Source organism: Scyliorhinus canicula, chromosome 3, assembly GCF_902713615.1.
Source record: "Scyliorhinus canicula chromosome 3, sScyCan1.1, whole genome shotgun sequence".
NCBI classification, from domain to species: Eukaryota; Metazoa; Chordata; class Chondrichthyes; order Carcharhiniformes; family Scyliorhinidae; genus Scyliorhinus; species Scyliorhinus canicula.
The window spans coordinates 241309966-241327769 of record NC_052148.1 but is presented as its reverse complement, the minus strand read 5'-3'; the positions used below and the strand labels follow the sequence as shown (position 1 = coordinate 241327769).

The 17804-nt window shown below is 44.6% G+C and overlaps 1 protein-coding gene across 4 annotated transcripts in view; it reads right to left on the bottom strand.

The window, feature by feature from the left end:
- LOC119963400 (calnexin-like) overlaps positions 1-17804 on the bottom strand; it is an 86062-nt gene that overhangs the window by 17028 nt on the left and 51230 nt on the right. For all 4 annotated transcript variants that reach the window (XM_038792465.1, XM_038792467.1, XM_038792468.1 and 1 more), the window contains 4 exons: positions 7079-7271; positions 4192-4381; positions 3893-4006; positions 1366-1522 (listed from right to left, as the gene is read on the bottom strand). In XM_038792465.1, coding sequence (XP_038648393.1) covers positions 1366-1522; positions 3893-4006; positions 4192-4381; positions 7079-7271 — 654 coding nt within the window. The remainder of the gene's footprint in view (positions 1-1365; positions 1523-3892; positions 4007-4191; positions 4382-7078; positions 7272-17804) is intronic.

Sequence of the window (17804 nt, the reverse complement as noted above, 5' to 3'; positions counted from 1 at the left end):
TCAATATTAGTGTTCTAGAAGTTGGCAGATAGAAGGCAAGATTTCAACGTTTCATCCTCTCACCCAGCCCTTTGCTGTCCATGGTGGGGAGAAGGTGTGGGTAAAATGGAGGCCTACTAAATCTCTAGGACCAAAATATTGAAGAGATGAGAAATTTTCAAACTACAGTTTCTCCAAGTGTAATGTTGATGCTTTGCAGGGATCTTGCCAGCATTAAAAAAAAATTGTTAATGTAAATGTTGAGGATCTCCGTAATCAATTTCTTAAAGGATTAAAAACAAGTGACTGGGGGAGCTAAAGGGCTTTAAAACTCAATCCCATCCCCCCTTATACTCAGTAGATACAAAATGCCAAATTATGTGAAACAGCCTTCTAGGAGTACTTTCACTGATTTTTGAGAGGACTAGAAGTCAAATACCTGGTCTGATCCCAAGAGGCTGAATTACTTTGTACCAATACACAAATAATCTGTTTTGCATTGACACAAAAGTACTCTACAACTACAGCCTTGGATACGTGGTTATGATGCATTATACTGAAATGGGTGAAGTTTGGGAGAAGAGTCACAACAACACCATAAACAAAATTCACTTCCATAGAATCAATAGATGGCTCTTCAAGAACATGAATTAAAGTTAGGCAACATTAAAATAAGTCTAACCTAGCACTGCTCCCTCGGAAACTATGAAAGTAGAAAACAATATATAAACCTGCATATCTGTGAGCTTAAAACCATTGGAAACCATTGGATCCATCATCTCAAAGTGAGAGCTTGCTTTTATATTGGAGCTATACATTCTGAATTAAAGTAAAGTAAATAAAATACATGTTTGAGAAGGAAAAAGAATATTTATCCTATTCCCGTTTAGATTTTGTACTCTGAATGATTTCCAGATGGTGCTAAAGCATTCCATAGGAAGGGCAGCACGGTGGCCTAGTGGTTAGCACAACCGCCTCACGGCGCAGGTTCGATCCCGGCTCTGGGTCACTGTCCGTGTGGAGTTTGCACGTTCTCCCCGTGTCTGCGTGGGTTTCGCCCCCACAACCCAAAAATGTGCAGAGTAGGTGGATTGGCCACGCTAAATTGCCCCTTAATTGGAAAAAATAATTGGCTAATCTAAATTTAAAAAAAAAGAAAAAAAAAGCATTCCATAGGAATGAGAGGATCACATATTAGGATGCAGCTATCCTGCCAACCATCCAAGTATATATATCCAACATCCTAATTCATTACAAACTTAATTCTGGTTTTCATCACTTCTTCTATGCTACTGTGTCCATACAAATGGGTGCCCAGCTACATTAGGAGCTTTGATACTCGGGTTTCATAATTACAAATAACAATCTTAAGATTTTGTTGAGTACCTGGTAGTTGGGATTATCAATCATAGATGGTTTCCATTTTCCTTTGTAGTTAGGGTTGTTCATCATAGGTGGTTCCCAAACTCCACACCCAGGAGCAGTTTCACACTTTGGATTAGGAATCTGGGGAGCTTCCCACTCACCATCCATTTCTTCATCCCTGAAAAGGAAATTACATTTGGAATACATTTCCTATATACAGAATACTGCTATATACATGTTATTTATCCAATTTCAAGAAAAACAAGATTGAATAAAAACTTACAGGTCGATGCATTAAAAGTCATATATGAAAACATAACGAGAGGACTGCAATGTTTGGGTGATACTTTTCTGCCATTTCCTTCTCATTGGAAAGAGGATCACCCTACACTCCAGTAAGAAGTTTACAACACCAGGTTAAAGTCCAACAGGTTTGTTTCAAACACACGCTTTCGGAGCACTCCTCCTTCCCCATTCACCTGAGGAAGGAGCAGTGCTCCGAAAGCTCATGTTTGAAACAAACCTGATGGACCTTAAACTGGTGTTGTAAGACTTCTTACTGTGCTCACCCCAGTCCAACGCCGGCATCTCCACATCAAACCTACACTACAGTATCCTATTCTTGGATTTTAGAGACAGCAGAAAATTAGTTCACTTAGTCATTTTCTTTGAAAAAAATACATTTTTCCCTGATATTACTGTACAATGGCAGTACTCAATTATTATTATGCACTCTTTTTAATGTCTGAAAATGGTATCAGCAGAAAACACCTGCTGGATAAAGTATTTGCCCAAAAACAGACAGGGCATCATGTACTTCTAATCCCAGTCAACCATATTTAATTGACAGTCGACTATATTTAACTGCCATTCATCTCTGCAGCATGCATGCTTATTCATCGGCAAAATCTTCCCGTCTCTGGATCATTGGAGACCAGATGCAAGATTGTAGATCAAAGCCCTGCCATGCCTACTTCTGTGGTAATTGCCTGGGATATTTAAACTTAGGATGGGCAACTGTTCTCTGCTCCCTGGGACCCTCTGTAAATGTCTCCAATGAGAGTTAGTTGGAGACTTTGGACAATTTATGTAGTATTTAGGTGAATAGTTACCTAGGAAATGTTATAGATAGTAAAAAACTAGTCTAAATCCTAGCTAAGTATACAATTGACCCTTCATCACCTCCCCAACTCAACTATGCCCCCGATCCCATGACTACCCCACTGACCACCCAATTAATCCTCTTAAACCACCAACCAGTCCACCCGATTGAAACAACACCCTGACCACACCTTCACCAAGCCGACCACCCCAACCTAACTACCCACTCACTGACATTAAGACTGGACCTTTAAATTTACCATATGCCACTGACTCGACTGCACTTGAGCATTCCTGTGCGCTTTTGAGAAAGCCGGGGTTGGAAGATCCCAGATGAAATGCGCAGGAGCATAGAGTCAAGTGAATTTGAGCACAGTGGCAATCCACCATCATTGTTGCTGCTTGGAAGATCAAGACCATTCTGTTTAAAATCAAGATTTCTTCCATATTTTCCATAGTAGCTCCTCTCAATCACTTTTCAATAAATTGTATACAGAAAGTTCAACTCATATTCACAAATTCACTACATTAGCAATAAACTAGATATTTTAAACAAACAAAACATGGGAATGGAAGGATCCCAACTTTGTTTAAAAGGGAAAATTGAGGTTATCTACTTTGGTAGGAGGAACATATGTGCGGTGCATTTGTTAAGTGGTACGAGATTAGAAAGTGTAGATGTACAAAAGGACCTGGGTGTACCGAAGGCTAACATGCAGATTCAGCAAACAATTAGGAAGTCTAATAATATGTTGGCCTTTATCGCAAGAGTGTTTGAGTACAGTAGTGAAGTCTTATTTCAACTGTATAGAACCTTGAGTGGACTGCACAAGGAGTAGTGTGTGCAGCTTTGGTTCCCCTACATTAGTCAGGATATTATTGCCATAGAAGGAATGCAAAGGTTCACCAGACTTATTACAGGGATGACAGGACTGTCCCCTGAAGAGAGATTGGGGAAACTGGGTCTGAATCCTCTAGAATTTCGAAGAATGAGCTGTGATCTCATTGAAACCAAAGGGACAGATAGGGTAGATGCAAATAAAATGCTTCCCCTGGTTGGAGAGCCCAGAACCAGGGGACCCAATTTAAAAGTAAGGGAGCAACTACTTAGAACCAAAATAAGGAGAATTTATTTTACTCAAAAGTTGCAAATTTTTGGATTTCTCTATACCAGAGGGCAGTGGAAGCTCAGGCATTGAATGTATTCAAGGTAGAGATGGACACATTTCTAAATACCAATAACGTGAACGGATATGAGGACAGTGTGGGGAAAAAGGCACTGAAGGATGATCAGCCATGATCATATTTAATGTAGTTGGTTCGATGGGCTGAATGCTCTTATGTTCCTAAAAGAAAAAACACCCAAATCTTGGGAAAACATAGTAGGCTCATAATTTGTAGAGGACATATACTTAATTAATAATGCAAACAAAATTTAAAAAGTTACCAATCCTCTGGTTTCTCTGCACTGGGATCGGGAACATACTCTGCTTCATCATTAAGCCATCCCTCTGGTTTAACAGCATCTGGATCAATTATCTTTGCTGGAGCGTTTTCATCCCTGAAAGAAGATCCTTTAGTTTGTAGTTGTAACTGTAGAAGTATTCAAAATTATGAAATATATAATACAAGTCCGCATCGGTAAAATGCAGAAAACATGTGTGACACCCATATATACCAAACTAAACATATCAAAGTAAACATTAAATTAAACATTACAGAAGAGTCCCTCATGATGTTACTCACCAGTCTTCAGGTTTCTGTGCATCAGGGTCAGGGATCTTTGGTCTTTCATCCCAATCTTCAGGCTTACTGTCATTAGGATCATCTATTTCTTTAGGTGGATTAATAGGTGGAGTCATATCCGACAGCAAATTCCCTTTACTAACAACAGTTTGATCAATCAGCATCTCAAAACTATTATCTGGATTCAGCACTGACAGAAAGTAAAAAAAAACGGTTTTAATTCAAGAGAGATGGTAACTGCGGCACATTCAACAAATGATTATATAATACTCAATGCACATTGTTCTCCAAAGCTGCAGTCAACATTTCAGAATCATATGCAAAAAATATACTTCAGGAATACGTTACAGATAGGGACACCATTTTATGTATTATTTCTGATATTGTATGGTACAGCTTTCAAGGTAAAAATATTCAAAGCCCGCCCGCTGCCGTATTGCTGTGCTGTTCTATGTTTTATATGCTCTCCGGCGCTGGTTTTCGGGCAGGGCTGGGGATCACGCCATGCCGGTTGGGGGCAGTTGGCAGCGACCCCCCCCCCAGACAATTCTCCGGGCCGAGCGGCTGTCGGTTTCTGGCCAGTCCCGCCGACGTGAATTACACGGCGGGACCTGGCTGGTAGGCCGGCTGGTGTGGTCCTGAGGGGGGGGGATCCGGCCACATGGCCTGGCCCGCGATTGGGGCCCACAGATCTGCGGGCGGGCCTGTGCCGTGGGGGCACTTCTTCCTTCTGCGCCGGCCACTGAATGGCTCCGTCATGGCCGGCGCGGAGAAGACACCCACCCTGCGCACGTGCTGGAATACGCTGGCCGGTCTGCGCATGCGCGGAGCCACGCCAGCGGTTCTGCGCATGTGCTAACTCGCACCGGCCCTACGCCGCCAGCTAGCGCGGTGCCAACCCCTCTGGCGCTGGCCTAGCCCCTGGGAGTGCGGAGGATTCCGCAACTTCCGGTTGGCTCGCGCCAGAGTGGTGCACGCCGTTTTTTTACGCTGGCGTCGGGATTTGGGATAATACCACCCACTGTCTGTGTGGAGTTTGCACTTTCTCCCCATGTTTGTGTGGGTTTTGCCCCACAACCCAAAAACGTGTAGGGTAGGTGGATTGGCCATGCTAAATTGCCCCTTAATTGGAAAAAATGAATTGGGTACCCTCAACTTATTTTAAAATAAGAATGTACATCCAAAAGGTAGATAATCGGTGCAATTCAGCGAGCCCATTGCGCCCAGTGCGGAGTCAGCACATACACATGCTCCAATTGGGCTCCGTGTCAGGTCAACCGCAAGTGACCAGACGTGCTCTGCCAGATCCAAATATTTAAGTGAGCCTAATTTCTCATTCAAATACCCGAATGCCGGATTCACCCTGCAGCACCTGCGAGACCACCCAGGCCGCTGTTTAGGACTGGTCCACACAAATGTGGACCAAGTGGAATGGCACCTAGTGGGGGAGGGAGTCTTCTCCTAGGTCACTGGAGACCCACACATGGTCGGGAACAAGAGGATGGTACCGTGGCACTTCCAGGGTGCCGAAGTGTCAGGTTGGCACTGCCAGGGGTGGGGCGCAAGAGAGAGGAGTGGAAAAATCAGGGCTGCTGGGCAAAATGGCACCCCGATCTACCGAGATCTACTTGCCAGCAGGAAATCCCTCTAAATGCAGGGAGAAACTCCCCAAGGCCAACAAAAATCGCAAATGCTGTTGGATAGCGGGATGTTTCTTGCCACTGCAGCCTAGAAGCACTCCACTAAACGCGCTGTACAGTGGATTTTAACATCAGTCTGCTGAACCACTCCCTATGATTCGATCAGCCTGCAGAGCAAGCACGGTAGCATAGTGCTTAGCACTGTGGCTTCACAGCGCCAGGGTCCCAGGTTCTATTCCCTGCTAGGTCACTGTCTGTGCGGCATCTGCACACTCTCCCCATTTCTGCGTGGGTTTCCTCTGGGTGCTCCGGTTTCCTCCCAGTCCAAAGACGTGCAGGTTAGGTGGATTGGCCATGATAAATTGCCCTTAGTGTCAGTTGGGAGGGGTTATTGGGTTAAGGGGATAGGGTTGAAGTGAGGGCGTAAGTGGGTCGGTGCAGACTTGATGGGCCGAAAAGCCTCCTTTTGCACTGTATGATCTATGTTCTATTTTTTGTTATTGTAATTATGCACATGTAGAACATGCTAAATTCATTGGAACATGGTCCACACAGGTTGCATCAGAAGGTACATCACAGTAACATTTTTTAAAATATCACCCAGCATGTGGATTTCAACTGGAATATGAAGAAGTTTCATAAATGGAGGAAGATCTAATTGGTATGGCGTGCACAATGCATGGATTATGACTTTGTCACATGTAGAAAATCAACAAATCTTCTACCCCACCCCCCCAAAATAAGATTTCTATTGTGTTTTTGTCATTAAGCGTTCTTAATTTTGACACAATTACAACACGATACACATTGAAATACACAGCTACAAATGACGAAAGGAGAATAATTTGCTGAAGCAAGAAACTAACAAAATGTCAAATTTCAGCAACTCAGATGAAAAGGTCAGCTATTCATTATTCTGGATGATTGTTTATTCAAATACATTTAGCACATGTAAATTTGTGGAGGGATCGACAATTATTGTTAAGAGTCATTCTGAATCTATTAAAACAACAGATGCTCTCCATAACGCATCATTTATATGCTTCAAGCAATAAACCAATAGTTAAGTTTCATTCAAATTTGATTTTCTCCTAAACTCACATTTGGATGCACACCTGACTATTCAATTTTTAAATGATCAGAATTTAAAATGCACTACTTTTTGAACATGATCAGACAAGATAGGGAAAAATCATCAAGAAAATATTTAGATAATCAGTGCAAGTCAGCAAAGCTGCACGTAGTACCTAGAGTATACAAATGTGTGGTCTTGTCTGTGTAAAACTTCTTTAGATCTACATCAGGGCGTTTGGCATGCTTTTCCTCATAGTCCCCAGTTACAGGATTCTGGTGTCTGAAAATGAAGTGCAGTTTGTAGTCTTCACCACATTTGTCTGGACCAAACATGATCGAGTAAGGGGTCTTGTCAAATAATTTTTCCTGGAGAAGAACAATTGATATATATGTTATAAACAGTAACTAGTAATATTGCAGCCCTGTCTTCATGTTGGTTCAGGGCATCAACTGCATTAGGGATGACCCATATATTACAAAAGCCCAGTCAACCTCAGAAAATTTTAGCATTGTGCAAGCGGGGGCAGGACCCCCAAGGCTCAACAGGGCTCAGTGTTTTATGCATGCGTGGACCCGGAGCCAGCTACACTTGCATTGCAAGTCAGGGGAACAGGGTCTTACGGGTGGAGATTTAAACACTGCAAGTTAGGCCATTGTTGAGACCCCCAAGTTGGAGTGATATTTGGACAGAATTTCACAGTGAGATCATCGAAAGTGAAGTCTAGAATCCCTTGAGAAAGAGACAGAGTTTCAACGAGATTAAATGACTCAGTGTTTACGGACATCGAAGTGGAGGTGTTAAGAAATCTGTGGAATCTATGTTGGTCACATCGGCCATTTATTGTGCATTGTGGTGTGTGCAACAACTGTTTACCCGTTCACATGTACCTCATACTCTAACATATGCCGTAAATTGTTATATCTTTCTGACCTTGTGAAGGTCAGCACTGGCAGCACAAGTAGATAGCACTGTGGCTTCATAGCGCCAGAGTCCCTGGTTCAATTCCCTGCTGGGTCACTGTCTGTGCGGAGTCTGCACGTTCGCCCTTTGCGTGGATTTACTTCAGGTGGTCCGGTTTCTTCCCACAGTCCAAAGACATGCAGGTTAGGTGGATTGGCCATGATAAATTGCCCTTAGTGACCAAAAAGGTTAGGAGGGGCTATTCAGTTAGGGGGATAGGGTGGAAGTGAGGGCTTAAGTGAGTTGGTACCGACTTCTGCACTGTATGTTCTATGTTTGTACAGTAAAGTTTATTTTATGTTTGTTTAAAAGCAGTAGAATCTTGTAGTTTTATTTCCTTAGCAAGTGTCTTGAATTTCAAACGTCGTCTACTTTAAACAAAACGTTACTGGTCCCTAACCAGATCATACCAAGAACTTAGGAGTCTGTTAGTAAATCAGGAACAATTTTGAAATGTGAAGGTATAAGTTCAATATTATTGTTGTTTCTTTGCAGACTAACCAAACTAACAACCCAAGACATTAACTGGCTGCTTTTCTTCCTCCTCCATGCCGGTGTTGCAATGATGGACATCCATTGGATTGGTGTCTGATTATGCTCGGCCAATAACTGCAGTGGTTTGCTGTTGCCTTCTGCAATGTGACTGACCAGGAACTCTCCTGCTACACCAGCTGCCATCAGGCATGCTGGAAGGATTTACAGACTGTTATTTATGAATGCATTTTCCATGGCCATCAAGTCCTGAAGGAAGATCTGAACCCAGAGCTTCTGGCCCAGAGGTAGGGATGCTACCACTGCACCACAAGACCTCCATGTTATTTTTCCACAGTTGGTAAATATTAGACACAGAATATATGATATTACTAGAATCAAGATATTCATACATTATAAATACCTTTGGCCTTGTTCAAAGGCCAAAACAAATCATTCATCGGAGTGCAAAAACGACAGCTCTAATGCAGAAATAGTGATCAAAGTAGAGATTTTGTTTTGCCAAGTAAAAATATCAGTATGATTGGTTCCAAAGGATGAGGCGAAATAAAAGGACAACTGCAGGCAGCCTAGATTAAGAGAGTCATATAACCAGATTCTATGATGAAACATTAGACACCATTTGTAAAGAGAATTTACAGAATTGACTAATGGTTGCTTGTGTTGAATCTGATTACAAACTGAGGTGCTTGGAAATAGGGTCAGAATTTGTTGAAAAAAAAAAGATAGTGGCACTTGAAAGGTGCACATTAGTGTATAAATTAGTCAGCAACTTTGGAGAGGAAAAGCTACATTTACACTTTTGGTTGTTGAATGATTCGCTACACTGCCGTCAGCTATGCAAAAACAGCAGGCTGGATTCTTCGGCCACGCCCACCAGATGATCACCACGGACGGGATGGGAATCTCGGGGGGGAATTTCCTGTCGCCGGTCAGGCACGGCTAAAGAATCCTGCCCAGCATCTCGCTCATCAAGCCCTTTTAAGTTTTATAGAATTGCTGTATTTGCACATTGAACAAACCCAAGTAAGTTAAGCCTAGTAATTAATAAGTTTTATCATGATATTTTATTAAATTTTTAACACTTCAAATATACAACACAACAAAGTAAAACAACCAAATATAAACCCCACCATTCCCATCCTGCAACACGCCAATAACTCGAAGCAACCCCCCCCCCCCCAGCAACTGGCAGTAACCAGCTCTTTAAATTATAACGTAAACAGACCCCATCTCTTGTGGAACCCCTCACTCACACCCCTCAAAATAGACTTAACCTTCTCCAAGTACAGGAACTCCAACAGAGACTCATCGCCACTCCAACAGGATCCACCTGAGGTAAATCAGCGATGCAAAGACTAAAACATCTGCCCCTGCTCCCATCTGCACCTTCGGCAAGTCCGACACCCCAAATATGACCCCCAGAAGACTAGGCTCCAAACCCACATGCAGGATCGCTGACATGGTACTGAAAAAACCTCCAGAATGTCTCCAACTTTGGACAGGACCAGAAAGTATGTACATGGTTGGCCGGACCTGTCCCACACTGTTCACAATATTCCCCACCTCTCAAATAACCAGCTCATCCTTGACTTTGTCAGGTGCAATCTGTGTACCAACTTTAGCTGCATCAACCCCAGCCTTGGAGCACGGGTTTGTGGCATTCACCTTCCGCAGCACCTCATACCATAACCCCATCTCCAGCGCCATCCCCAGCTCCTCCTGCCACTTGGCCTTAACACCCCTCCAACAACCATATCCTCTATCAAAATCCTCCTGTAAATCGCTGAGATGACCCCCCCCCCCCCCCCCCCCAATCACTGACAGCACCCCCTCCAACAGCGAGGAGAGTAGCACCACCAGGAAAGTTAAGAAAACCTTCAGCCGAAATCCTGCACCTGCAAATACCTAAAGGCCTCCCCCCACGGAATTCCAAACCTCCCCATCAACTTCTCCAAATCGCGAAACGCCCTTCTAGAAATACATCCTTCATTTCCATCACCTTCCCCGCTCCTCCAACCTCCGAAACCTAGCATCCAGCCTCGCTGGCTCAAACTCATGACTCCCATCAACTTTGACCCCGCCCCTAACCTAAAGTGTTGCCGAAATCGTCACCATACCTTCAACGTGGCCCCCACCACGGGACTCCCCGTAAATTTCCTTCCGCAAATGTGAGTGGTGCCGTTACCAATGCCTGCAACTCCAACCTCTTATACTAGCCTGCCTACATCTTCACCACATAGCTTTCGGCTTCTTGCTCCAACCCTGCACCTTCTCAGCATTCACCGCCCAATAATAATACATCCCGTTTGGAAGGGCCAGACCCCCTGACTGCCGCTCTCTCTGAAGCACTGTCTTCCGGATCCTCGCTACCGTATCAGCCCAAACAACAATATCAACATTTTTTACAGGGGTGGAACGGTTTTCAGCAAAAAAGCGGTAGGCACTGAAATAAAAATAAAAACCATGGCAAAATATTCATCTTTATCACCTGCACCGATAGGGGAAGGCAGTCTCATCTCAGTAAATCTACCTTGACCCTACCCACCAGGCTCGCAAAATTTAATTTATGGAGCCGTGCCCAATCTCAAACCACCTGCATCCCCAAATACCAAGTGGGTAGTCACCACCCGAAATGGCAACCACCCCAAACCAGCTCCCGCCCCTGGAGAAGACATCAAAAACCACTTGCTCTTTTCCTTATAACCTGAAAATACCCCGAATCTTCCAAGCAGCACCATTATATCCCGCACTGTCGAACCCAGGTTGGAGATGCACAACAAATCGGCAGACAAAGACACTCTTATGCTCCAAACCCCCTCTCACTATCTTTTTCTACTTCTCCGAGCAACTCAGCGCAATGACCACCGGCTCAATTTCCAGTGCAAACAGGATGGTGGTCCAGGGGCACCCCTGCCTCGTTCCACTAGGTAACTGAAAGTACCCCAAATTCACCTCATTCGTATGCACATTTGTCTTTGGTCCCCCATATAACAATTTGACTCACACCTCAAACTTAGGCCCAATCCCAAACCTCTCCAACACCGGCAGCAAATAACTCCACTCTACACGGTCAAATGTTTTCTCCGCGTCTGACGCCACCACCATCTTCGGCTCCCTCCCTTCTGCTGGAGACTGCACCACATTTAACAGAGAAATAGATGCCATTCCCACCATCTCCTGAAATAACCCCATGGCCCTAGCATCTTCAAACATCTCCACTAACAGCTGCGCTGGCCCATTCAAAAACTTTTCATGAAGCTCCACTGGGAACCCATCCGGCCCCAGTGCCTGAAACTCCTTAATCCTCACCGCTCTTCCAGCCCTGCCACCCCACCCCCCTCCAAATCCCTCTTTTCGACTCGTCCCTTGGGGGCTCTAACCCATAAAACTTTTTATAAAACTCCTTAAAATGCATGTTCAGCTGCCCCTAGTGCCACCACCACTTCCCCTGCACATCCCAGACCCAAACAATGTCTCGTGCGGCTGCCTGCCATCGGAGCTGGCCTGCCAGCAAGCGACTGGTCTTCTCCCCATATTCATATACTACCCGCTTCGCCTGCACTAACTGCCAAACCTCTTTTCCTGTGGACAGAAGGTCAAACCGTGCCTGCAATTCCTTTCTCCTCACCAGAGATTCCAGAGTGGGATCCTCCACATGCTTCCCACCCACTTCCAAGATTTCCTCTACCAGCCGTTGTTGCTCCTCTCTTGCCTCCCTGTCCGTCTGAGCCATATGACCTCCCCCTTACCACCGCCTTCACAGCCTCTCAGACCACTGACAGTGAGATCTCCCCATTCCTGTTGAACCCCACCCCCCCACCTCTTCTCTCCCCCCCCACCTCTTCTCCTCCCCCCCCCCCCACCTCTTCTCCCCCCCCCCCCCCCCCCCCCCCCCCCACCTCTTCTCCCCCGCCCCCCCTCACATTGTTGCCTCACAGCACCAGGGGTCCGGGTTCAATTCCAGACTTGGGTGACCATCTGTGTAGAGTCTGCACATTCTCCCAGTGTCTGCGGGGCTTCCTGCGGGTGTTCGGGTTTCTTCCCATAAGTCCCGAGATGCTGTGAGGCAACAATGCTAACGACTGTGCCACCGTGCTGCACAGAACTGATCTTTCCATACATTGACTCTACAGTTGTAGCAATATATACTGCATATTTCACCCACTGTCTGTGTTTATGTATTTGCATTACGTATCCTCATTTATTTATCGTATTTTCTATGTTTTCATATATGGAGCAATCTACCTGAACTGTACGCAGAACAATACTGTACCTCAGTATATGTGACAAATCTAAATCTTGAGAGCTGGCGTGGTGCTGTTGCAAGAGATCCATTTGAGGGTGAAGGCCCAGGTGAGGCTTCGGAAGGGCTTTGAGTCAGATGTTTGTTAGTTAATTTGGATATTCTGAATTCTCCCTCTGTGTACCTGAACAGGTGCCGGAATGTGGCGACTAGGGACTTTTCATGGTAACTTCATTGCAGTGTTAAATGCAAGCCTAATAAAGATTATTACTAGCGGAGGTGGATTGGCCATTCTAAATTACCACTTTGTGTCCAAAACGATAGGTGGGGCTTAGGTACGATGCTCTTCAGAGGGTCTTGTGCACTGTAGGGATTCTATGATTTTATTCGAAGATCAGTTCAGACCCCAAGAGTGTAATTCAGGATTTTGGTAACAGCAGGGAAGAAGCTATTTTTGAATCTATTGGTGCATGTTCTCAAACGCTTCAAAATGTGAGAAGACTCTCGCTTGCTTCACTGGTCCACTCAACACTCGCACGTTCCACCTCACCATTCGGATTTGGGGGGGGGGGGGGGGGGGGTCTCTCTCTCTCTCAACCTTCCTCCTATTAGTCATGAACACTGCTCCCGGTTCCACCCCGCCCAGCAAGCAGGACACAACCCTCCCCTTAGTCTGTTAGTCAGCTACCCTCCCCCAACCACCCCCCTTCCCAGAAACCCCCAGCATAATCACCATCAGCCAGCCACCCCTCCCCCCACCTCCTTCTCAGAAATCCCCCCAGCCACTTCTGCTCAAAACCACTTCTCCTTGCATACTCCCCATCCCCTCTACCATTCACACCTCGCAGGTCCATCGAAACCTGCCCACACAAGTTCCGACGGCTGTGCCGCGACAACCCCCTTCAAAATCTCTTTGCTCCCGCACTGCCGTTGAAGTCTTTCCCAGAGCCTCCTTTATTGGGGCCAGTGTATCATCCACTAACTCCTTGAGCGAGGCCTCATCTCCTTCTGCTGCTCATTTTCGGCGAACCGCTGTTCAAACTCCACCGCCATCACCTCAGCCAGCTTGTCCACTAGAATGGATGCAGCTCCACCTGGTGAGAACTCTGCACCAATCACTTTTTCCTCTCTTATTTTTCTTTTTTTTTTTGACATCCTTTAGTTGCCACAACCTTCCCAGAAATTATCATACATAATTTCCCCCCAAATCTGGTGAAAAGGCACTACCCAACGCGCAATCTCCATTTGCATGCTGCCTCCGGAAGTCACTATGATAATTTAAATGACTATAATTCAGCCTCTTTGGCTTAGAAAGAGAACAATCAAAATTGTGGAGTCACATTCCATCAGATAATTAATTGCTGTTGATTTTTTAAAAATGTGAAAATGTAACTATTTCTTTCCCTCTCTCCGTATCTTTTTAAACTTACATTTGTTACGGGCCAGCGTTTAGAGAACACCAAAGTACATCATGGTGTTCACCTGACCCACAACTTTAAATAGATTTTGGTTCTGGGGAGCACGGGGCCCACTTTACAGGTGTGATGCAACAGAAAGTATGTTTAAAACAAAACAATGTTTATTCTATGATATCAGTTATTAACTACCGATCCTGACCACCTCCCAAAAGGAACAGCACTCTATAGACAACCCTTGATAACTTTCCAAACAACATCCACAAGTTAAATAATTTTTAAAATAAAGACAGCAGGTTAAAATGCTCTACAGAAACAGGTATTACTTTGAAATCATCAATGATCTGGAGACATTCCTTAGCTTGTAGAGAGAGATCATTATACAGCTGCTTGCTTTGAATGCATCTCTGAACCTCTGAAAACGAAACCAAAAACACACTGCAACTATCAGCTCAAAACAAAGTGAAAGACAGACAGCCCAGCTCCACCCACACACTGACATCACTGCAGCTATTTGATAAACACCCATTTCTTAAGAGGTACATCCACCTGACACTTTCCATAGAATCCCTACAGTGAAGGAGGCCATTCAGCACATTTAGTCTGCACCAACCTCCAAAAAAGGAACTCCACCTAGATCCGCTCCTCGTAACCCCACCTACCCATTGGACACTAAAGTGCAATTTGGCATGACAGCCTACCCTGCACCGCTTTGGAATGTGGGAGTAAATTGGAGCACCCAGAGGAAACCTACGCAAAGACAGTCATCGAAGACTGGAATCGCATCCTGCGCTGTGAGGCAGCATTGCTAACCACTTTGCCACCATGCCGTTCTAATCCAATTAATTAATTAATCTTTCCTGTTCTCTATTTCTCTTTCTAAACTTGATTTGACATTGAATTCACCCACTCTAATTCAACCTCATTCTCAGTGCTTTGTGTTTACTTATCAATTCTTAAACCTCGCTGGTTAAAGAAATCTATTGCTGGATTCATCATTCACCAAGATCCCAGATGCTCTATACCTTCGCTGTTGCAGGTATAACCTGGCAGTCTGGTTACAGAAAATTCAGCTGAAAGGTACAAAAGTCCAAATAAACTGGATACGTCTAATTCCCTGTTTCAGAAAATCTCAGCCTGACATCCTAATACATTTTATACTGAACAACTACAGATAGTTCTATGTTCTATAGTCAAAATGAGTACATAGCGTAACCACATCTTATGATAATGGAAATGTATTCCTCAGGCATAATACACAGACCAGAAGGGCACAATACTTTAGATCAGCAAAACCTGATAACAGCACTTTTGCCAGAATTTCAGGATACAATATGAACAGTGTAACAATTAAGTCAGCAAGAGGAAGATACAAAAGTAGACTAAATTATAATTCTGCTGAGTAATTCTCAGAGATGAGTGTGAGTGAAGACAAAAATGTCTGAATTTTTTTAATGACAAGAATTCATGAACACATTATAATGCAAAACAGTAAAAAGGGCCAAATAATTATAGCATGTTAATGATCTGTAGTGAGATGCTTCTAGTCCACTTCAAATGGGTGGGATTATTCGACTTCATCTGGGTTGTTTTCTCTTTGTTTACTTTTTATTACCATCCAGAGAGTGTGGAACAAAGTATTTATATGAAATGACCAAAGTAACCTTATCACTTCAGCATCAATGCAGTTAGTGCATGTAGAGGATGAAGTCCACACATAGAATTTACAGTGCAGAAGGAGCCATTCGGCCCATCGAGTCTGCAACGGCTCTTGGGAAGAGCATCCTACCCAAGGTCAACACCTCCACCCTATCCCCACAACCCAATAACCTTACCCAACACTAAGGGCAATTTTGGACACTAAGGGTAATTTAGCATGGCCAATCCACCTAACCTGCACATCTTTGGACTGTGGGAGGAAACCAGTACCCAGAGGAAACCCACGCACACACGGGGAGGATGTGCAGACTCCGCACAGACAGTGACCCAAGCCGGAATCGAACCTGGGACCCTGGAGCTGTGAAGCGATTGTGCTATCCACAATGCTACCATGCTGCCCTAACACAAACAACAAAATATGACAAAGCTTTGCTTGTATATAATCTTGAGGTGGAGATGCCGCCGTTGGACTGGGGTGAGCACCGCAAGAAGTCTTACAACACCAGGTTAAAGTCCAACATGTTTGTTTCAAACACTACCTTTCGGAGCACTGCTCCTTCCTCAGGTGAATGAAGAGGTATGTTCCAGAAACATATATATAGGCAAATTCAAAAATGCCAGACGATGCTTAGAATGCGAGCATTTGCAGGTAATTGAAACTTTACAGATCCAGAGATAGGGGTAAACCCAGGCTAAAGAGGCGTGAATTGTCTCAAGCCAAGACAGTTGGTAGGATTTCGCAAGCCCAGGCCAGATGGTGGGGGATGAATGTAATGCAACATGAATCCCAGGTCCCGGTTGAGGCCGTACTCATGTGTGCGGAACTTGGCTATAAGTTTCTGCTCGCGATTCTGCGTTGTCGCGCGTCCTGCAGGCCGCCTTGGAGAACGCTTACCCGGAGATCAGAGGCTGAATGCCCTTGACTGCTGAAGTTCCCCGACTGGAAGGGAACATTCTTGCCTGGTGATTGTCGCGCGATGTCCGTTCATTCGTTGTCGCAGCGTCTGCATGGTGTTGCCAATGTACCACACTTCGGGACATCCTTTCCTGCAGCGTATGAGGTAGACAACGTTGGCCGAGTCGCACGATTCGAAGCATAGTCTGGCATCTTTGAATTTGTCTATATATATATATATGTTTCTGGAACATACCTCTTCATTCACCTGAGGAAGGAGCAGTGCTCCGAAAGCTAGTGTTTGAAACAAACATGTTGGACTTTAACCTGGTGCTGTAAGACTTCTTACTGTATATAATCTAGCAAAGGACTACAGAGAGAGAGGGAGGCAACAGTCAGAAAAACATTTCAAAGTATCAATCCCATGATCGAAAAGCCGGAATTCTGCCAAAAGGTGGGTATTTCCCATCCTTGAAATCTAAACGGAGCAACACCACCACCAACCTAGATGGCCTGATGTCAGTGGCATAAATGGACAGGTAGCAGGTCATCTTTGGTGACTTTCATGAGGAAGTGTCACTTAAGGGCTGGTATCAGGGAAAACTAGTCAATTATGAGTCATGGGAGGATCATGGCACGGAATATTGAGCTGCCAGCACTATTTTTAATGACATGTGTATAGTATTTGATCGTCTGCAGACAGACTTCCTGGAGATGCTTTTGCAGGCAGTAAGGCAAAGGAGAGACATCCTATTTACAGCAGATGGGAGGAGAAGGATGTCAGCAAGCCGAAGGAAGAATACATCTTAGTTGGAAGTGATAGAAATAATCAGCAGCAAAGAGGTGGTTTCAGGAGGAGATTCAGTAACCTGGTGCTGTCTGGAAAGTGAGTGGCATTGAGAATTATAAAGAGAAAAATCAACATGAATTAAAAAGGTTTCAATGAAATGTGAGGCCAGGTAGCAGACCAATGCATGGGGCAATACTAGGCATCAGTATCCACATTTAGGTGGCCAATTCAATGCACCTGAACCGCACAGTCTGAGTTGAGCAAACACTGACTCTGTATTGCTGAATGGCAATCTCACCATGCCATCCAAATGCATGATGCTGCACGTTTACAGTGCCTCAATAACCAGCATAGATGGGCTATGAGACAGGAATGACAGCACAAAGCGCTTGTTGGAGAAGCACATTCAATTCCCGCGTCAATGCACATAAGGTGGAACAC